The sequence below is a fragment of the Bufo gargarizans genome, chromosome 3, assembly GCF_014858855.1.
Source record: "Bufo gargarizans isolate SCDJY-AF-19 chromosome 3, ASM1485885v1, whole genome shotgun sequence".
Taxonomy (NCBI): Eukaryota; Metazoa; Chordata; class Amphibia; order Anura; family Bufonidae; genus Bufo; species Bufo gargarizans.
Window position 1 is genome coordinate 391,680,786 of NC_058082.1, and position 23,273 is coordinate 391,704,058.

Here is a 23,273-nt window from a genome sequence, read left to right on the forward strand (position 1 = left end):
TTTCCTCCTTTGGCCACTTCTTTCTATATTTATACATAGTAATTAGATCTCTCCTCAGTTGTCTTTTTTCTAAAGTGAATAACCCTAATGTTGATAATCTTTCAGGGTACTGTAGTCCCCCCCATTCCAGTTATTTCTTTAGTTGCCCTCCTCTGTACCCTCTCCAGCTCTGCTATGTCTGTCTTGTTCACAGGAGCCCAGAACTGTACACAGTAATCCATGTGTGGTCTGACTAGTGATTTGTGGCAGGACTATGTTCTTATCACGGGCATCTATACCTCTTTTGATGCAACCCATTATCTTACTGGCCTTGGCAGCAGCTGTCTGACACTGGTTTTTACAGCTTAGTTTGCTGTTCACTAAAATTCCTAGGTCCTTTTCCATGTCAGTGTTACCCAGTGTTTTACCATTTATCATGTACGGGTGACTTGCATTATTCCTTTCCATGTACATAACCTTACATTTGTCAGTGTTAAACCTCATCTGCCACTTATCTGCCCAAGCCTCCAATCTATCCAGAACTCTCTGTAGCAGTATACTGTCCTCTTCCGTGTCAATTACTTTACACAGTTTACTGTCATCTGTAAAAATTTATATTTTACTGTGCAAGCCTTCTACAAGATCATTAATAAATATATTGAAGAGAATAGGGCCCAATACTGACCCCTGAGGTATTCCACTAGTGACAGTGACCCAATCTGACTGTATACCGTTAATAACCACCCTCATTGAGCCAGTTACCCACATACAGATATTTCCTCCCAGTCCAAGCATTCTCATTTTATATAGTAACCTTTTATGCGATACAGTGTCAAATGCTTTGGAGAAGTCCAGGTATATACGACATCCATTGATTCGCCGCTGTCAAGTCTAGAACTTACCTCCTCATAAAAAAAGGATTAAATTAGTTTGACATGACGGATCCCTCATAAAGCCATACTGATATGGCGTTATTTGCTTATTTTCCTTGAGGTACTCCAAGATAACATCTCTTAGAAAACCTTCAAACAGTTTACCCACGACAGATGTTAAACTTACCGGCCTATAAATTCCGGGCTCTGTTTTTGGATACTTTTTGAATATTGGCACTACATTTGCTATGTGCCAATCCTGTGGAACACTCCCCATAAAAAATAAAATAAAAACTATGTTAAAAAAAGCACCATTTTTGTCACCTTACATCACAAACAGTGCAACTCCAAGTGATCAAAAAGGCGTACCGTATTTTTCGCCTTATAAGACGCACTGGCCCATAAGACGCACCTAGGTTTTTGAGGAGGAAAATAAGAAGAAAAAAAAAAAGTTGAACAAAAAGGTGTGCTTTTGGTGGGTTTTGAACTAATTGTGGTCTGTGGATGGCACTGTTATGGGGATCTATGGATGGCGCACTGTTATGGGGGATCTGTGGGTGACGCACTGTTATGGGGGATCTGTGGGTGACCTGTGGGTGACGCACTGTTATGGGGGATCTGTGGGTGACCTGTGGGTGACGGACTGTTATGGGGGATCTGTGGGTGACAGTTATGGGGGATCTGTGGGTGACACTTATGGGGGATCTGTGGGTGGCACTGTGTATGACAGTTATGGGGGGGGGGATCTGTGGATCCCCCCCATATATAGCATCTTATGCTATGTGTCATCCACAGATCCCCTCCACAAGTGTCCCTGTAGTGAATGACCCTCAATACACGCTGGGGGCCAGCATCTGCTTTTATAATGACAGCGGGGCCCGTGCAGTGACTGTGAGCTGGGCCCGTGTAGTAGAATACAGTCACTGCACGTGCCCCGCTGTCATTATAAAAGCAGATGCCGGCCCCCAGCCCCTCCTCCCTCACAGCTGATACACCCGCCGCGCGGCATCGCGGCGGGTGTATCATTAAAAATGCAGCAAAATCAGCAGCATTCGCCGTATAAGACGCAGTGCTATTTCCCCCCCACTTTTGGGGGGGAAAAAGTGCGTCTTATACGGCAAAAAATACGGTATGTTCTACAAAATGGTACCAATAAAACAGTCACTTCATCCTGCCCTACATAAATTAGCCCCTACATAAGAAAATCGCAAAAAAAAAAAATATATATATATATAGCCATTTTAATGGAGACATTAAAACATAATTTTTTTGTTTTCAAATATGCTAGTATTGTGCTAAAGTTAAATAAATAAAAAAGTATACATATTAGGTATCACCACATCCGTAATAACCAGCTCTATAAAAATATCACATGACCTAACCCCTCAGGTGAACACTGTAAAAAAAAAATATATAATAAAAACAGTGCCAAGAAAGCCATTTTTTGTCACCTAACATCACATAACATTGAACACCAAGCGATCAAAAAGATTGTATGTCCCCAAAATAGTACCAATCAAACAGTCACCTAATCCTGCATAAAATGAGACCCCAACTAAGACAATCGAGCAAAAAAAAAAAAATCTATGGGTCTTAGACTATGAAGACACAAACATTTTTTGTGTTTCAAAAATGCTATTATTGTGTAAAACTTGAATGAGAAAAAGTATACATATTAGGTATTGCCACGTCCGTAATGATCTTCTCTATAAGAAAATGTCACATGACCTAAACCCTCAGATGAATGCTGTAAAAATAAATAAGTAAAAACTGTGCTAAAACAACCAATTTTTTGGTCATCTTCACCCATCAAAAAAATTATTTGTACCCAAAAGTGGTACCAATAAAAACGTCAACACTTCCTGCATAAAACGAGCACCTGCACAAGATGGTTAGCAGAAAAATATACATAGTTTCCAAAATGGGGTCACTTTTTGGGGGTTTCTACTGTAAGGGTGCATCGGGGGGCTTCAAATGGGACATGGCATCTAAAAACCAGTTCAGCAAAATCTGCCTTCCAAAAACCATACAGCTCTCCTTTTCTTTTGCACCCTGCCGTGCGCCCTTACATCAGTTTACGACCATATGTGGGGTGTTTCTGTAAACCGCAGCATCAGGGTAATAAATATTGAGTTTTGTTTGGTTGTTAACACTCGATTTTTTTTTTTTTTTTTTTATAAATTTATTTATTGGGAAAACTACAAAACATTTGCAATAAAAAAGTTTTTACAATCTCTCAATTCTTAGTGACCCGAGTAATTATATATAAATATATTCCACTCATCTTTTCATAGTATTTAGAAAACCCTCCCCTCCCTCCCTCCCAGTTTGTGGTGCGTCAAAGTAGGACCCCTATATATGAAACAACTTGATCTCAACTAACCAGACCTCCAACCACCCCATATCCTACTCCATTGGTATTCATTTTCCCTCCGTCTATATAAAAAATTTCGTAGTTCTTTACCTTATCAATTAAATTTATCCATGTGTTTATGTCTGGAGTGGATCGGGCAAACCAGGTGCGGCTGATCAAAACTCTAGCCAACATCAGTACTCTACTCAGGAGAATCTTTTGATGCTTATGATTTTTTAATTTGGAGAGATCATTGAGAACAAATACTTGTGGTTCAAAAGGAATTCGAATTTTTAGTGTACACATAATACAGTTATTGATACCATTCCAGTAGTTTATAAGTTCTGGACAGGTCCATATCATATGGAGAAAGTCTGCTCCTACAGTGTCACATTTGGGACAGTTGGACGTGTCTCTTAGCCCGCATTTATTCATCCACAATGGAGTAATATATAATCTGTGGCAGATATAAAATTGTATCAGGACATGGTTAAAGTTCTGGGATAGTGACGATAGATTCCCAAAAATATTCTCCCACCCTTCTATTTGTACATTCGGACAATCCACCTCCCACGCTTTTTGTCCTGGTGAGTGTATGTCACTAAACCGTACCTTAAGTAATAACTTATATATATTTGAAATTTTTATTCTAGAAAGTGTACCCCCTACCCAATCATTCAGAAAGGATAAATTATCTATATCCAACATCCGCTTATCATCCAAACTAGATAATACAGAACGCAATTGAAAATACCTAAACCATGAAAGATTTTTTATATTTTGTGTCATTTCTATATAGGGTTTAATTTCTCTATCTTTAACTACCTGTGAAATATATAAAATTTTATTCTTCTGCCAAAATGTGTCGGCTGCAATTTCATCCAGCCTTTGTAAATGCAAATTATGCCAAAGAGGCGTAAATGTGAGTGACCCCTTAACCTTCAACCATGTCCTAGTTATAGCCCACACCCTAAGGAGTAGTTTTATAGTCTCTCTATAGCCTTGCTCATAACTCTTCAATAGGCCAGATTCCAACAAGGAAAAAATGTTATTGTGGGCGTGACTAGTTACCAACTTCCCCAGTAGTGCGCTATGCTCTGATTCATAGCATCTCAATAGCTGGGCTGCAATAAAGTACCCCTTAAAGTAGGGGAGATTTAAACCCCCGCACTCCACTGATTTATACAAATACTCCAACTTAATTCGAACTCGCTTTCTTCCCCATATTAAATCATTAATTAGTCTCTCCATAAGTTTAAAATGTTTGTCTTGTATCCAAATAGGTGTATTCCTGAGCACATAAAGAAATTGTGGTAGTATCACCATTTTAACTAGTGAAACTCGATCAGCTCTAGATAGGGGAAGTTTCAGCCAGATCCCTATTTTAGCTCTGATCTTTACCATTATGGGGATCAAATTAAGTTCTACAAAGTTTTCGACCCGAGACGATATAGTCAAACCCAAATATTGAAAAGTATCAACAATATCCAACTGTGTAACAGGAGCCTCTTTCTGTGGCAGGGGGTCAATTGGGAGCAGACTGGTCTTGGCCCAGTTTATAAGAAGACCAGACACCTCACCAAATAATTTAACCATTTGAATGATCCTAGGGAGAGTGGTTTCCGTGTGATCTATAAAAAACAGAACATCATCTGCATATAATGAGATGCGATCTTGTATTCCTAGCGTACCAAATCCTTTGACCTGATCGTCCTGCCTGATGGCCATCGCAAGGGGTTCGATATATATATCAAATAATAAGGGAGATAATGGGCAGCCCTGACGGGTGCCTCTGTTTAACTCGATACTACTACTCAAAATTCCATTAAGACTCAATTTAGCCCTTGGAGATCCATACAATAACCTAAGAGTACGTATAAACCTCTCTCCAAAGCCCATCCTAACAAGAACCTTCCAGAGGAAACGCCACTCCACCCTGTCAAAGGCCTTAGAGGCATCCAATGACAGGATGGAGCGGGCGGTCCCCCCAGGGGCCTGGATATTAGAAAAGAGCCGATGTAAATTATGATGTGTACCCTTATTTTTAATAAAACCGCTCTGATCCGGATGGACTATGGAGGAGATAACCCCAGAGAGCCTTGTAGCAAGGACCCTCGCCAAAAGCTTTACATCTGCATTAAGCAGTGAAATTGGTCTATAAGATTCTAGATCTAGAGGGTCCTTGCCTTTTTTTGGAATTAGTATCACTGTAGCCTCCATCATTGAATCTGGCAACCTCCCATCCTCCATTGATTCAGCAAAGACCTCCAATAATCTAGGAAAAATACAGTCCCCATATTTACTATAAAATTCATATGGAAGCCCGTCTGAACCAGGAGTAGAATTAGCTGAACCTAATTTAATAGCTCCCTCAAGTTCCTGAATTGAGACCTCCAATTCTAATGCTTTCTTTTGGATCTCAGTGATAGTTGAAAAGTTGATCCTATCTAGATAGAAATCTATCTTATCACTCGATTTGTTAAAGAAAAAAAATTATTAAAAAGGAAAATCAGCAAAAAAAGTTACATTTGAAAATGTCATCTCCATTTTCCTTTATCGCTTGTGGAACACCTAGAGGGTTAACAAAGTTTGTAAAATAAGTTTTGAGTAAATTCAGGTGTGTAGTTTCTACAATTCTAAGCCTTTTAACGTCCTAAAAAAATAAAATGACATTTACAAAATTATGCCAACATAAAGTAGACATATAGGGTATGTTAAGTAATATATATTGCATGAGCTATCACTATCTGTTTTAAAAGCAGAGACATTGACATTTTTTAAACTGCTCATTTTTCTAACTTTTTGGTGAATTTGGGAATATTTTATAAATAAAGGTGAAATATATCGACTCAAATTTACCACTGTCTTGAAGTACAATCTGTCACGAGAAAACAATCTCAGAATGGCTTGGATAAGTAAAAGCATTCCAAAGTTATTATTACATAAAGTGACACGTCAGATTTGCAAAATTAGGCTCTGTTAGGAAGGGGGTAAATGGCCCGGATGTGAAGTGGTTAAGGAGCTTACATAACAGAAACCACCCAAAAATTACCATATTTTAGAAACTACAGCAAAATAAACCTCAATATTTATTACCCTGCTTCTGCAGTTTACAGAAAAAACCCATATGTGGTCGTAAATCTCTTCATGGGCACATGGCAGGGCTTAGAAGGAAAGGAGTGCAATATTGTTCTTGGAGGGCAGATTTTGCTGGAATGGTCTTCCGGCACATGTCACATTTGACGAGACCCTGAGGTACCCCTAGAAAGTTGGGGGGATGCACCTGCATAGTCTGAAAATGGCAGCACTGATTGGATAGAGTGAGTTTATGCAGACTTCCCCTCTGTACCCTTACTGAAGGCTAATAGCAATTCATTCAGAACTTTGGGTAGAAGTAATAAAGGAATGGCACATCATAGAGTCATAAGAATAGATGTTCCAGAATTGTTATTGCACCGGGAATACATAAAGCTATTAAAACAGACATGTCAGGAGTGGTGAAAGGTCCTCTTTAAGCTGAGTGCTGAAGGGATGGGGGAAGGGAGACAGTAGGAAAGCAAAAAAAAAAAAAAAAAAAAGTTATCTGGACTCTCTATACCTGCAGTATTACTCATGTATTACAGTAGATAATGGTCTAAAACCAGGTTGATAGATTCTCTCTACTATCAGGGCTTCAGACTAGACTAAAAAAAAATATCAGGGAGCCATTGGCTCCTAACCTGAAAAATGTAGTCAGCAAATTTACATTTTTAGTCACCAAATTTAAAATACATATAATTACGGTATAATAAAACGAAAACAAAAAAACACACAGGTCTTACATAGGGTTGTCACGGTACCAAAATTTAGACTCTATACCATAAAAAAGTATTGTGATACTTGATACCACGTGGAAAAAAAAAACACCCAAAAAAGTCGTGTGCATTCCAGATTTTATGGAACGTCTGGACCATAATAGAACAGTCCTAACCTAATTTTTGTCGGGACAAGGTGACAAAAAAATGGCAAATTGCACGTTTTTAATTTTTTTTTTCTGTTACGGTGTTCACCGCATAGGAGATACTTTTAAATATTTTATAAGTTTGCACTTTTTTGGGCGTGGCAATATGTAATTTTTTTTATTGTTTATATATTTTATATGTAAAATTGGGCAAGGGGGTGATTTAAACTTACTATTTAGGTGTTTATTTTTTTACTTTTTATTTAATAACTATTTCCCCCCTCCCTTATGGGCTAGAACCTGGGATATTTTCATCCCTTGTCCTATTCGCCCCAATAGATCTCTATCAGGGTGAATAGGACCTCACACTGTGCCTGCTGCCCTGTGCTTTGTGCACACAGTAGCAGGGAGCTGAACATGGCAGCCAGGGCTTCAGTGCCGCCACTATTAACCCCTTAGGTGAGAGTTAGGTAGGCGGGGGGATACTGGGCAGCGGCAGCCATTAGCAAGTGGTGAGGTGATCATCAGTCATCTCGCCACTTGCTAAAGTATGTAAAGGGTTAATAGGAGCCCCGGCGCTGGTCAAGACACTAAATAGCCAGTAAACCATATATCTCTTTCAAAAGTCTGTGCTTAGTAGGAGGGGAGGTTATCTCCTACTACTAAGCACTGACTATTGAAAGATATATGGTTTACTGGATTTTTTGTGTCTTGACCAGCGCTGGGCTCATATTAACCCTTTTCTTCCCTTATTATGATAATTTTTGTGAGCCCAGGCAGGGAGCTCACACGGAGCACCAGCAGTGGCCCCCTGAGTATTATCAGGGTCGTAAAGACATAAGGAGTAGCTTTTAGCAGCGGCAGCGCAGGGGTGACTGTAAACTGTTTAGAGAATGTTAAGTATGCGCTGAAAAACTTCTCAAGCTAACCTGTTCTGTGGATCAGTCGGCATGAAGCAGGCTCCCTGTTTTCATGACTGAAGAGCAAGCTGCTACTGTGTTCAGCGTGGTAGAATGGGGGTGGTGTCAGAGGAGCAGCCAATGGCAGGGCAGCCCACGGATTATACTATGACCAATCAGCAGCCTGCTCACTAATAACAGAGCTCTGTACTGTGCGGAGCTCTGTTATTGGATTGCAGTCTGTCTGCTGTATGAAATCCCGTTCTTCTTAAAGCGGTAGAGCAGCGGAGGGTCTAGGCGCAAATGGCGACAAGACAACAAAGTCTTGTCGCCATTTTGCAATTCTATGTCGCATTGGCGACCATTTTGGTTGCCATCTGGAGTCCTGTCTAAAGTTTATTTTTTCTTAAAGTCAATAAAAAGTGGTTTTATTTTGTAAAAATTGTAAAAACACACAATACTTTGTTTGCCGCAAATGGTATAATAAATATAACGTTGTTTGAGCACTGTAAAAATACAAACAACCTATTCACTTCTCCCAAAAATAAGAAATGTTAATCAAAATAAATCTCATGTACCCCAGAAAGGTACTATTGAAAACTATGTCTCGACCTGCATAAAAAAAAATAAAAAAAAGCCACAAGCATAGAAACATAGAATGTGTCGGTAGATGAGAACCATTTGGCCGATCTAGTCTGCCCAATATACTGAATACTATATTGATGGAAATATTAATAAAGCTACATTGGTGGAAAGATTAATAAAGATTATTAATTTATGGATTTTGAATTCCAGCAATATGAAAACCTATTATTTTTGCATGAGACATGCTATTATTGTGTACAAACCGGATTCCCAAAAAGTTGGGACACTATACAAATCGTGAATAAAAACTGAATGCAATGATGTGGAGGTGCCAACTTCTAATATTTTATTCAGAATAGAACATAAATCACGGAACAAAAGTTTAAACTGAGAAAATGTACCATTTTAAGGGAAAAATATGTTGAATCAGAATTTCATGGTGTCAACAAATCCCCAAAAAGTTGGGACAAGGTCATTTTCACCACTGTGTGGCATCTCCCCTTCTTCTTACAACACTCAACAGACGTCTGGGGACCGAGGAGACCAGTTTCTAAAGTTTAGAAATAGGAATGCTCTCCCATTCTTGTCTAATACAGGCCTCTAACTGTTCAATCGTCTTGGGCCTTCTCTGTTGCACCTTCCTCTTTATGATGCGCCAAATGTTCTCTATAGGTGAAAGATCTGGACTGCAGACTGGCCATTTCAGTACCCGGATCCTTCTCCTACGCAGCCATGATGTTGTGATTGATGCAGAATGTGGTCTGGCATTATCTTTTTGAAAAATGCAGGGTCCTCCCTGAAAGAGATGACGTCTGGATGGGAGCATATGTTGTTCTAGAACCTGAATATATTTTTCTGCATCGATGGTGCCTTTCCAGACATGCAAGCTGCCCATGCCACACGCACACATGCAACCCTATACCATCAGAGATGCAGACTTCTGAACTGAGCGTTAACAACTTGGGTTGTCCTTGTCCTCTTTGGTCCGGATGACATGGCGTCCCAGATTTCCAAAAAGAACTTTGAATCGTGACTCGTCTGACCACAGAACAGTCATCCATTTTGCCACACTCCATTTTAAATGATCCCTGGCCCAGTGAAAACGCCTGAGCTTGTGGATCTTGCTTAGAAATGGCTTCTTCTTTGCACTGTAGAGTTTCAGCTGGCAACGGCGGATGGCACGGTGGATTGTGTTCACTGACAATGGTTTCTGGAAGTATTCCTGAGCCCATTCTGCGATTTCCTTTACAGTAGCATTCCTGTTTGTTGTGCAGTGTAGTTTAAGGGCCCGGAGATCACAGGCATCCAGTGTGATGGCCTTGACCCTTACGCACAGAGATTGTTCCAGATTCTCTGAATCTTCGGATGATGTTATACACAGTTGATGATGATAGATGCAAAGTCTTTGCAATTTTTCTCTGGGTAACACCTTTCTGATATTGCTCCACTATCTTTCTGCGCAACATTGTGGGAATTGGTGATCCTCTACCCATCTTGGCTTCTAAAAGACACTGCCACTCTGAGAAGCTCTTTTTATACCCAATCATGTTGCCAATTGACCTAATTAGTGTTAATTGGTCTTCCAGCTCTTCGTTATGCTCAAATTTACTTTTTCCAGCCTCTTATTGCTACTTGTCCCAACTTTTTGGGGATTTGTTGAAACTGTGAAAATTTGAATCAACGTATTTTTCCTTTAAAATGATACATTGCAAATAAAATATTGACATTTGCAATCTCCACATCATTACATTTAGTTTTTATTCACAATTTGTTTAGTGTACCAACTTTTTTGGAATCTGGTTTGTAAAAGTAGGAAAGAAAAAAGCAACAAAACTTTACATATTTGGTATTGCCGTAATTGTACTGACCAAAAACATGGCAGTCATGCTGCATGGTGACTGTTCTACATTCGAAGTAGAAAAAACAACATTGGAACAGCTTTTTCACACCAAAAAAATAAATAAACCTTAATTGAGAATATATAAACTCCTCAGCATTGAAATTGCAACACCAATATCAATAGACATGTTAGGCCTTGTTCACATGTCAGTAATTTGATCAGTTATGTTGAGTCAAATTCAGGTGTGGGTCAAAAACACAGAACAGTTGCAGATTCATTACACCTTATATCTGTGTACCCTCCACTTCTAGTTTTGGTCACAAAAACTGATGGAAATAACTGACTTGTGAACAGGGCCTTAATGACATGTAGAAAATGTAAAATGACAAAACAATGGAAACAAAATATCCAAAACATCTTGATTTATTCAGTGTGGAGTATATGTATTTACACTCGTTAGCATGCAATCAATTAGGTTATTAGTAGTTGTCTAAAGAATGTTTATCCATACTGAATGCACCTGGGCATGCAAATGATCAAGATCCATTGCTCCCTTTGAAAGTGCCAACCAATGAAGTTCCAGATGTGCTCTGTGGACACTGCAGGCCAGGGTAGCACATTTAGGCCGGAATACCCCTTTTTGTTGGTTGACTTGTGTAACTAATACATGTTCTAATTTGTTCAAATGCCTTGTTTCTAATACCTTATTATGTTATCTGATTGGTTATTCTGTTTATATGTCTATGGGGTCAGTTTTTCATAAACATTTACATCTAAGAGCTGTCAGTAATGCTGAATTTTTATTTATTTAATGGGGGGTTTTATTTGGCACTGTTTGGGGAGATATGTTGTGCTGCACTGTGATATTTGGTACTGCTGGGGAGGCATTTTGCTTTTCATGGTGGCGTTAATTTGCCACTACTAGGAGGTATTATATACTGCACAGTGGTATTGGATGTTGCTGGGGAAGTATTTTGAGTTTATTTTGGTATGTGTTGCTGTAGGAGAGGGTAACGACTTTCCGTGTCCATGTGGTTAGGAATTTTTGCGGTCCACTTTTATTTCCTTTCTTGCATTGATGGTTTACATAGGGGCATGTAAAGCAAAATCCACAGTTGCATGCATTGATCACCATTATTTTAATGCTATATCATATGTAGACTGGTGCAGAATCACTTCTCAGAGTGCCCTGTGCCTTTGGCTTGCAACGTCTGTGCTCTGCATTTCCACCTTCTGTGCTTTCAGTAAAGATGTAGTTTGCCTTTAAAGTACGTACAATATCAATTTTAACACAAAGTATCTTTGCATTGAGTTTCATTTACATTTTCTCATTGCTAGTAAACACAAATATAACAAGTTTCCCTAAAACCCAGATATAAGATGCAGGGGAGAATGAAAAAAAGTAGGAAGAAAGGGAAATAAAAAAAATAGCACGGCTGTCAGGAAGGAGGAGGAATTTCCAGAGAAGACAAAGGGTTTGTCTCACTTCAGCAAAAGGCATTTATCATGTAGACAAAGTTAATACCGGGCACTTGCTAATGTATTGCGTCTAAGGCTACTTTCACACTCGCGTTTTGGGCGGATCAGTCATGGATCTGCAAAAACGCATTAGTACAATAATACAACCGCATCTGTCATGAACAGATCTGTTTGTATTATCTTTAACATAGCCAAGACGGATCTGTCATGAACGCCATTGAAAGTCAATGGAAGACGGAGCTGTTTTCTATTGTGCCAGATTGTGTCAGAGAACGTCCCCATTGACTTACATTATTTGCCAGAACGGATACGTTTGGCTCAGTTTCATCAAGCGGACAGCAAAACGTTGCAGGCAGCGTTTTGGTGTGCACCGGCAGAGCGGAATGGAGACTGATCAAAGGCAAACTGATGCATTCTGAGCGGATCCTTTTTCATTCAGAATGCATTAGGGCAAAACTGTTTTGGACAGCTTGTGAGAGCCCTGAACGGATCTCACAAACGGAAAGCCAAAACGCGGGTGTGAAAGTAGCCTAAATTGTCTCTTTTGCTGGCATGGTTAATTTTTTTCTTTTATTTCATTATATACTGCTTGATTCCATCGTTACGACTGTCCTGCAATCCAGCAACGGTGGTCATGCTTGTGACGAAACCAACCTCGCCACAGTGTTTTGGAGGGGGCTGGTTGCTAGCCTCTTGCCTCAGGATTATGGCCCATACTAACTTTAAAGAACACAGGCCGGCCGCACAGCTTAAAATCTGTCTTTGGAACTGTATTTTATTATGTGAGGGCACCCAGATGGCTAGTTTAATTGTATTCGTGTGGTATGAGTGCCATTCACCTAATGATATGCACTCAGACTTGAGCTATCTGGGAATATGTTAAATGTCTGTGGTTGCTGGGAGGGTGTGACATTGTGTGTTTAACTGGTGATTTCTGTCCTGTTGTCCCCGCATGTGTATTGGCGATCTCCCCTTTGTCCTGAGAGATAATTGGATTATCCCTCGGTTGTCTCTGGGGCAGAGAGGAGGAAACCATGATGCATTGTGGGGATGTGCTGTATCTGGTCGGTGTGTCGCAGTCTCCATTCTGGTCCCCTGGGGGCGTGTCCACCAGATGGAGACCTGTATAAATACGGGCGGGTAGCCCTCAATAAAGTGTTCCTGTTTTATCCTTCATCATGTTGAGACTGGTGTTTGGATAACTGATCAACTGGGGGATTGCTATATGCTGAAGATTTGCTATACTCCCCTGGCATAACTACTAGCTCTTGTAAGAGCTGTTCCTGCTCTCTGGCTGGAGGAGAGGTTCACCCACTGGAGCCTGGAGCCTTGTCGTAGGTCCAGCGTGGGTTGAGGACGGTGAGACCCCAACCAAGCTGCGGCGGTTCGTGGGGTCTGTAGGGCGTACGGTGTCAAGTGGAGTGCTTGGAGTCCTCGGAAAGCACTAGGAGCATCTATCGACGGAGGTACCCGGTCGGGGTGCTAGGCGTTCCGTTACAATGCTTGCACACTATAGGAAAGAGCAATGGCCTCTCTGGTGGTTGGGATTATGGGAGTGTGTACACTTTTTCCTATGGTGTGCAAACACAACCATCACTGCTGGATTGCAGGGTGGTTGTAACCATGGAAACGAGCAATGCATAATGTGATGGAAAAATTAATCAAGCCAGCAAAGGAAGCAATATTGACAATCACAATACATTAACAAGTGCCTTGTATGCGCAGGTGCACATTGCTATGGTGAAATACAGATACAAACGCAAAAACACAAATGCAATCGCACTCTGCAAACCAGCACTCTGCCCTGCCTTTATGCTGGATGTTGAATGAGGCATTGGTGTACATTTTGGCCAAAGCGTAATAAGCCACTCACCACGTCAAGGTCGCCTTCATGAGTGGTCCCTAACACTAGTTCCTACCTTTTATGGGCCATGACAGCCACACAAAGTCCAGGGAGCGCAGGTACAGAATGCACGCCAAGCACACTCTGCTTTTAACCCCGTCCGGTGCCATTACAGCTTTCATCGGATCCAGGGATGCAAGTACCAACATGCATGCTGAGCCCACTATATACTTCTCCTGGAGCCTAATGGCTCAAAGCGTAATAAGCCACTCACCATGTCAAGGTCGCCTTAATGAGTGGTCCCTAACACTAGTTCCTACCTTTTATGGGCCATGACAGCCACACAAAGTCCAGGGAGCGCAGGTACAGCATGCACGCCAAGCACACTCTGCTTTTAACCCCGTCCGGTGCCATTACAGCTTTCATCGGATCCAGGGATGCAAGTACCAACATTCATGCTGAGCCCACTATAAACTTCTCCTGGAGCCAAATGGCTACTGGTAGGTGCTATATAAGCAGACTCAGTTTTATACTGACTTTAAAACCAGCCTCCTGGGCATCCAGGGACTATTAACTTGTCTACATGATAAATTCCACTTGCTGTAGTGAGACAAACCCTTTAAGAGTTCAATGTGACTAAGGATTAGCCGAAGGGCTTATCAAATTTGTCTGGGCAAACACAGAACTTATAAATCAGTTTGTAAAATGGGAGTACCTTATTAACCACTTCAGCCCCCCTAGCTGAAACACCCTTAATGACCAGACCACTTTTTACACTTCTGCACTACACTACTTTCACCGTTTATTGCTCGGTCATGCAACTTACCACCCAACTGAATTTTACCTCCTTTTCTTCTCACTAATAGGGCTTTCATTTGGTAGTATTTCATTGCTGCTGACATTTTTACATTTTTTGCTATTAATCGAAATGTAACTAAATTTTTGCAAAAAAATGTCATTTTTCACTTTCAGTTGTAAAATTTTTCAGAAAAAACGACATCCATATATACATTTTTTGCTAAATTGATTGTTCTACATGTCTTTGATAAAAAAAAAATGTTTGGGTAAAAAAAAATAAAAAATGGTTTGGGTAAAAGTTATAGGATTTACAAACTATGGTACAAAAATGTGAATTTCCGCTTTTTGAAGCAGCTCTGACTTTCTGAGCACCTGTCATGTTTCCTTAGGTTCTACAATGCCCAGACAGTAGAAAACCCCCACAAATGACCCAATTTCACAAAGTATGCACCCTAAGGTATTCGCTGATCAGTTTTGATCACTTACAGATACTATAAAATCAGCGATACGATAATCAGCAAATAAGTGACTGCTGTGCGGTGGGCTGGGCGCTAAACGATCGCTAAACTACCTAACCAAGGGGCCTAAACTATCCCTAAAACCTAACAGTCAATACCAGTGAAAAAAAAAAGTGACAGTTTACACTGATCACTTTTTTCCATTTCACTAGTGATTGACAGGGGCAAGAAGGGGTGATCAAGGGGTTAATTGGGGTGCAGGGGGGTGATCTGGGGCTGTGTGTGGTGTTTGGTGCTACTCACTGTGATGCCTGCTCCTCTGCTGAGACCAACCGACCAAAAGGACCAGCAGAGGAGCAGGGAAGCCATTTAACACATTATATTTACAAATATAATGTGTTAGATGGCTTCTGATTTGAGATTTTAAAAATCGCCAGCCTGCCAGCCACGATCATTGGCTGGCAGGCTGGTGACAAAATGGTTCTTCAACTTTTGCCGGCCTGCGATGCGCATGCGCGGGCCGGCTCACACCGAAATCTCGTGTCTCGCAAGATGATGCACGGATGCGTCCAGGAGGAATGAATCGACCGCCTCCCGGACGCATCCGTGCGTTAGGCGGTCGGGAGGTAGTTAAAGGGGTTGTCGGGGCTTTTACTATTGATGACCTATCCTCAGGATAGGTCATCAATATGCGAACGGCGGGGGTCCAAAACCCGAAACCCCTGCAAATCAGCTGTGTGCAGTGTGCACATGCCGTCTCCCTTCTCTCTACAGCATGCCATAGACAGTAGCAGCGGACAGGAAGAGAGATGGCACGTGCATACTGCGTGCGCCGTCTCCTCATATAGACAACTTATTTAACGTCAAAAAAGCCATGTTGATCTGTTAGGCTTGAAAGTGTTTTCAGTTTTGGCGTAATATAACTAACAATTTATACAAAATTCATAGGACCACACTAATACGAAAGTCATCCTCCAGACCAAAAAGACAAATCTTAAGGTGCATGTTCTTAGAGCGCTCAAATTAGACATTCTAAAATCAAGAGTTTTGCACCAGTAACTCTGCAAGATACTACAATCCCAAAACATGTTATATCGTGCCATACGTCATCTAAGGGCCAGTTCACACAGGAAGCAGCACTTTCCAGTTGAAAAAAAGAAGCAGCATGTCCTATCTTGGGCCCAAACTCACGCTGAATGAATGGGAACTGTGAAAAAACTGCTCCGTATGTGTCCGTGCGATTTATGAGCTGAAAATGCAGATTTTTAATGTAGTAAACACACACTGGTTAGAAAAAAAAAAAGAGTCAAAAACACACAAAAAAGTACAGATTCTGCATAGAATTTTGTAGGCATATTTCCAAAATCTGTAGTGTGGACATACAGTGGATATAAAAAGTCTACACACCCCTGTTAAAATGTCAGGTTTCTGTGATGTAAAAAAAAATGAGACAAAGCTAAATCATTTCAGAACTTTTTCCACCTTTAATGTGACCTATTAACTGTACAATTCAATTGAAAAACAAACTGAAATCTTTTAGGTAGAGGGAAGAAAAAGTGTGCACACCCTTAAACTAATACTTTGTTGAAGCACCTTTTGATTTTATTACAGCACTCAGTCTTTTTGGGTATGAGTCTATCAAGCATGACACATTTTGACTTGGCAAGATTTGCCCACTCTTCTTTGCAAAAACACTCCAAATCTGTCAGATTGCGAGGGCATCTCCTGTGCACAGCCCTCTTCAGATCACCCCACAGATTTTCAAACAGATTCAGGTCTGGGCTCTGGCTGGGCCATTCCAAAACTTTAATCTTCTTCTGGTGAAGCCATTCCTTTGTTGATTTTGGATGTATGCTTTGGGTCGTTGTCATGCTGAAAGATGAAGTTACTCTTCATGTTCAGCTTTCTAGCAGAAGCCTGAAGGTTTTGTGCCAACATTGACTGGTATTTGGAACTGTTCATAATTCCCTCTAGCTTAACTAAGGCCCCAGTTCCAGCTGAAGAAAAACTGCCCCAAAGCATGATGCTGCCACCACCATGCTTCACTGTGGGTATGGTGTTCTTTTGGTGATGTGCAGTGTTGTTTTTGCGCCAAACATATATTTTGGACATATGGCCAATAAGTTCAACCTTGGTTTCATCAGACCATAACACCTTTTCCCACATGCTTTTGGAAGACTTCAGATGTGTTTTTGCAAAATGTAGCCGAGCTTGGATGTTTTTCTTCGCAAGAAAAGGTGCTGGGACATCGCTGGGCACCGCTCTGTGTAGGAAAAGTCCCATCATTGGCGCAGTGCACCCGCCACATCTCCGCTCATTGGTGGCAGCGGCAGCAGCAGCGCAGGGGGGGGAGGGACTGCTTCATTCTCCCTGTGCTGCTGAGGGAACATGAGCGCGCAGCAGCGCAGCCCAGTATCGAAAAAATGGATACGATACCTGGACAAAAGTATCGATTGGGTATTGAAATTTCGATACCCGCAACAAGCCTACTCCTGACTGATACCTTTTAACAATGAGATCCCTCTGATGCTTTGGAAGCTCTCTGTGGACCATGGCTTTTGCTGTGGGATGCGACTAAGAAAATTTCAGGAAAGACCAACTAGAGCAGCTGAACTTTATTTAGGGTTAATCAGAGGCACTTTATATGATGGCAAGTGTATGCCGACTCCTATTTAACATGATTTTGAATGTGATTGCTTAATTCTGAACACAGCTAAATCCCCAGTTATAACCACATTATTTATTTATTTTTCTTCCCTACACCTAAAATATTTCAGTTTGTTTTTCAATTGAGTGGTACAGTTTATAGATCACATTAAAGGTGGAAAAAGTTCTGAAATGATTTATCTTTGTCTCATTTTTTTACATCACGGAAACCTGACATTTTAACAGTGGTGTGTAGACTTTTTATATCCACTGTATCCATCACAAATAATCTAGATTGAATATAATATATTCTATAGATACATTTAATGTGCAACTCTTGACTATTAGAATGAATTAAAGGGGAACCAGTTGTCCTCATCTATATCAAAGATATCTCTCCACCACCTTTCCAGTGTCTAGTCCATGCAGTATTTCAAATGGTTAGGTGCATATAAAAAGTCTCAAATGTCTACATCAGTGATGGCTAACCTTGGCACTCCAGCTGTGGTGAAACTACGACTTTCAGCATGCTCCATTTATTTCTATAGAGTTCTGAGAGCAGCCAAGCAAGGGGGGCATCTTGGGAGTTGTAGTTTTACCACAGCTGGAGTGCCAAGGTTAACCATCACTGGTCTATATGAATGATATGGCACTTAGGAAATTACCTTGTCTTACATGTGCCAAGTCTTTTCTCAGTCTTTTTATACCATAAATATAGGGTGTAATCAACTCATAGCGCTTCACAAAACTTTGGAAGGAAATCCTACAGATGAAAGAAAATTGGAAAAAGTCAGTACTTTTTTTTTTAAACAATTTTTATTTTCACAAAATTAAGTCACCAACAAACAAATAGTGCAAATATGGCTAGGACACGTCAAATTACATAGAAAAAGTCAAGGATTAAATTTAAGAGAAGGATTGACCAGACAAGTATACAGTATATCTACCAATGTTGCTTGAATCATTGAAGAAGGCCGGGTGGAAAGGAAGGACAAGACATTAACCACCAATGTGCCCAGATTTTTAAGAATATTTCATGGTTACCAAGCTACCAAATTGATAGTTCTTCAAATTGATATAGGTCTCTTACCTTCTCTGACTATTCCTGTAGGGAAGGGGCTGACTCGTTGATCCAGAACAATAGCATCAGCAGGTTTGCAGCCATAATCAGTATTGACGGTACATGTTTGTTTAGGTCCCTTTATCATGATAGATTTAGCAGAAGATTGTCTGGAAGGAAGATTCCTTCCTGACAATCATGTGCTCGCCACAATCTCTCTACTGTATGGGGAAAAGTGATCTCTAATGCCATCACTCATCTCTGCTGCTCCCATTCATTTCTATGGCGCTGACGGAAATAGCCGAGCGTTCGGCTATTTTTGGTGGCCCATGGAGATGACTGGAGGGTGGCTGCGCATGCGCAGTTCATGCTCCACAACTTTCAGGGATGCATTCTTGATGTAGGTGCGGGTCCCAGTAGTGGGACTCTCACCTATCAGACAATGGGGGCATATCCAAGCGATATGCCCCCATTGTCTGAGATGGGAATACCCCTTTAATGATCCAAGAGAGACATAACACCTGCACCATTTGTATGACGAAGATGAGAAGATCTTTCATAATACTCAGATATGCGGTACTGTAAGTAATTTGAAAGAATTCTCTTGAATGCTCACACATCTAAAGATACAGCATAATCATTTGGGAATTTGGTATATCTCAGAGTAAGAGAAGGTGGTACCTAATTCGTTCTCCCATTGCAGTAAATAATTTTGTTTAGGATAAGCCTTTGAAGTCAGCAGTTCCTGATAGAGTTGTTTAGATTAAGCCTCTACGACAGTGATGGCGAACCTTTTAGAGACCTAGTGCCCAAACTGCAACCCAAAACCCACTTATTAATCGCAAAGTGCCAACACAGCAATTTAACCTGAATACTACTGTCCATCTTCCATGTACTTTATCATTTAGCTATAATAGCCGGCCTACATTCAATGCACGACCTGTGCTGTTCAAAGTGTGCCCTGCGCTGATGAATGGCAGGAAAAGTCTAAGACATTGGTACACCATAGACTTTTTCCAGGGTGCAGGTGCCCACAGAGAGGGCTCTGGGTGCCGCCTCTGGCACCCGTGCCATAGGTTCGCCACCACTGCTCTACGAGATGAGGTGGATGCCAAAAAGAATTTGTACCAAGAAGGTGAAAATCTCCCAAAAGGTGCATAGATAAGGAACGGAAATGATGGCGTTGTGGATAGAGGATAACTTTCTATAACGGTAATAGCCCTTTAAGGTCATCTAAGGAGGGAATTATCTGATAGCGAAATAAATTCTCAATTTGGATGTTGCCTAGAGATTAATAAATGGGAGTATGCATGCTGGTGTAAAAGAGGAGGTGGATAATTAAAGGGAATATGCCATGAGAAAATGACCTACCTTAGAAATCATGTTTTTAAAATATTTTTAACCTTTCTGCTACCAGCGCCGTACATGTACGGCGCTGGAGCGATGTTTAAACGTAGAGCCTGCAGGCGGCAATAATGCCGATCGTGGACTTTACAGCCTTTAGATGCCGTGATTAAGTGTGCTTATGGCATCTAAAGAGTAGAAAGCCCGAAAGCACTGCCTCCAGGTCAATACCGGCATCTCCGTGCAGGAATTGGGGATGCCGATAATTCATTCTAATAGGCCGTGTGTCTCTGAAGAGAAGTATCGTTTTAGAGCTACAATTTCTATTTTGGCCAGTAGGTGGCAGACAAACAAAAAAATAAATAAATCAGCAATTCACATATTACTATACTGCTATTTGCAGTATGGTAATATTCAATAAAATAAAAATAAAAAACTCAAGTAGTAAACATGGCAGCCTCCTAAAGAGGCATTTTTTCCTAAGTTTTAATTTATTTTTACAGTATTTAGACATATATAACCTATACATATGTGGTATTGTTGTAATCGTACTGACCAAGAGAATGAAGGGCACAGGTCAGTTTTGACTCAAAGGGAACGGTGTAGGGACAAAACAAATAACACTGTGGCGGTTATGGTTCCAGGAAGACAGGGAAGAAAAAAGAAAACACAGAAACAATTAAAAAAATCCAGTATCCTAAAGGTTAAAGAACTTTTGGCAATTTTATTTTTAATTTTTCATGTCAAAATCTATAATAGAAAATAAAATCAGAGGCAGGATAAGAATGGCAATTATCGCCTATACATAGATTACAGGATCCACGATTCATAATAGGAGTTTGTTATTTATTTCCTTGTAAAATGACCTCTACATACGTCAGAGAACATGCCTAGAAAACTCTCCTATAGAAGTCAATGAGTCAGCTCCTGTTCATTGTGTCTATGGCCCATGTTGGCTGCTGTAAAGTGTCTCTGATGCACCCCTAGAGTAGAAACTCCAAAAACGTGAACCCATTTTGGAAACTACGGGATAAGGTGGCAGTTTTTTTGGTACTATTTTAGGGTACATATGATTTTTGGTTGCTCTATATTACACTTTTTCTGGCACAAAGTAACAAAAAATAGAAATTCTGAAGTTTCATCTCCATTTGCCATTGACTCTTGTGGAACACTGAAAGGGTTAACAAAGTTTGTAAAATCAGTTTTGAATACCTTGAGGGGTGTAGTTTCTTAAATGGGGTCACTTTTTGGAGTTTCTACTCTAGGGGTGCATTAGGGGGGCTTCAAATGGGACATGGTGTCAAAAAACAAGTCCAGCAAAAACTGCCTTCCAAAATCCATATGGCATTCCTTTCCTTCTGCGCCCTGCTGTGTGCCCGTACAGAGGTTTACGACCACATATGGGGTGTTTCTGTAAACTAAAGAATCAGGGAAATAAATATTGAGTTTTGTTTGGCTGTTAACCCTTGCTTTGTTATGGGAAAAAATTGATTAAAATGGAAAATTTGCCAAAAAATACCTATTTTGGCACCGTTTTTATTTTTTATTATTTACAATGTTCATCTGACAGATTAGATCATGTACTATTTTTATAGAGCAGGTTGTTACGGACGCAGGGATACCTAATATGTTTAAATTTTTTAATTTATTTAAGTTTTACACGATAATATTTTTTAAACAAAAAAAATCATTTTAGTGTCTCCATAGTCTGAGAGCCATATTTATTATTTTTTGGGCGATTGTCTTAGTTAGGGACTCATTTTTTGCAGGATGAGATGACTGTTTTAATGGTATGATATTGTGGTACATACGACTTTTTTGATCACTTTTATTACCTTTTTTTGGAAGTAAGGTGACAAAATTATGGCTTTTTTTTTACACCATTTTTATTTTTAGGTTGTTCACCTGAGGGGTTAGACAATGTGATATTTTGATATATAACATGTGTAGGGAATTTTATATTTTTAATCAGGGATAATTTTTATTTATTTTTTTACCCAGACCCACTTGGTTCTTGAAGATCCAGTGGGTCTGATGTCTGTATAATACAGTACAGTACACTATATAGTGTACTGCGCTGTATTTCATTCACACTTTGTCTAAACAGATCTCTGCCCTTAGCACAGATCTGTTCAACACCATGGACAGCAGGATGGCTGAGAAGGCGTCCTGTTGCCATGGAAACCTTCCCCGTCTGCCACAACTGAGCAGACGGGGAAGGGGAGGGAGGAGGGCTCCCTCCCTCTGTTACCCCATCCTGTGTGGGGGCTGCAAAGGCACAGCAGCCCCACGATGGGAGAGGGAGGGAGCTCCCTCCCTCTTCACCTCTTCCATACGGCGGTCCCTAAGGAAGATCGCACACCCACACTGCCGCACGCCTCCCGCAATCCTCCCCCGCTGCGCCCGCAGGCACAAAAACACATAGGGCTGCGGGGTGGGGGTGGTTAACATAGAAATATAGGCACTTTGGGTCACTAACAGCAGGGATCAGAAACTTGCATAAGCGCTAAAAACCACAGGTCTGAATTGACCTGCGGTTTGTAGCGATCGGCAATGCGGGGGGGGGGGGACAGGACCCCCCCTAGGTATTGTCACAGGGTGCCTGCTGAATGATTTCAACAGGCACCCTGTTCCGATCACTGCTGGCCATGATCAAAACTACACAGGACATACCGGTACGCCCTGGGTCCTTAAGGACTCGGGAAACAGGGCGTACCGGTACGCCCTAAGTGGCTAAATACTGTTAAGAACAGGCCACGCAAGATGGCAACGCCAACAAACATGTACAAAACTTAGAAAATCTGCAATCGTAAAAAAATAGGTTTTAAAAAGCATATATATAGATATCTAGTTTTAAATGGCATAATGGCAAAATAATTTGGTGACACATTGGGGGTAATTTATTAAACAAATACTTCTAAATTAGGCATATTTCTGGAGCAGATTGCGGCGCAAAGGTGCTTTGCGCTGCAATCTGCGACTTTCCCCGCTCACGCCAGGTCTAAAAAAAATGGGCTTAAGGTGGACAGGGAAGGGGACGGGCCGAAAGGAAACCCCCAACAATTGTGCACTACATCCCGAGCTTACCCATAAAAGTAATTACAGTCACAGGAGAAGCATTGTGCCTGCAAAGCAGTTGGAAATATGACAAGAAGGCACTGCACATTAGGAGGGTCA

The 23,273-nt window shown here is 40.8% G+C and overlaps 1 protein-coding gene across 1 annotated transcript in view; it reads right to left on the reverse strand.

The window, feature by feature from the left end:
• MYO19 (myosin XIX) overlaps nt 1-23,273 on the reverse strand; it is an 833,713-nt gene that overhangs the window by 96,533 nt on the left and 713,907 nt on the right. Inside the window, exon 19 of the mRNA XM_044285692.1 lies at nt 18,358-18,455. Coding sequence (XP_044141627.1) covers nt 18,358-18,455 — 98 coding nt within the window. The remainder of the gene's footprint in view (nt 1-18,357; nt 18,456-23,273) is intronic.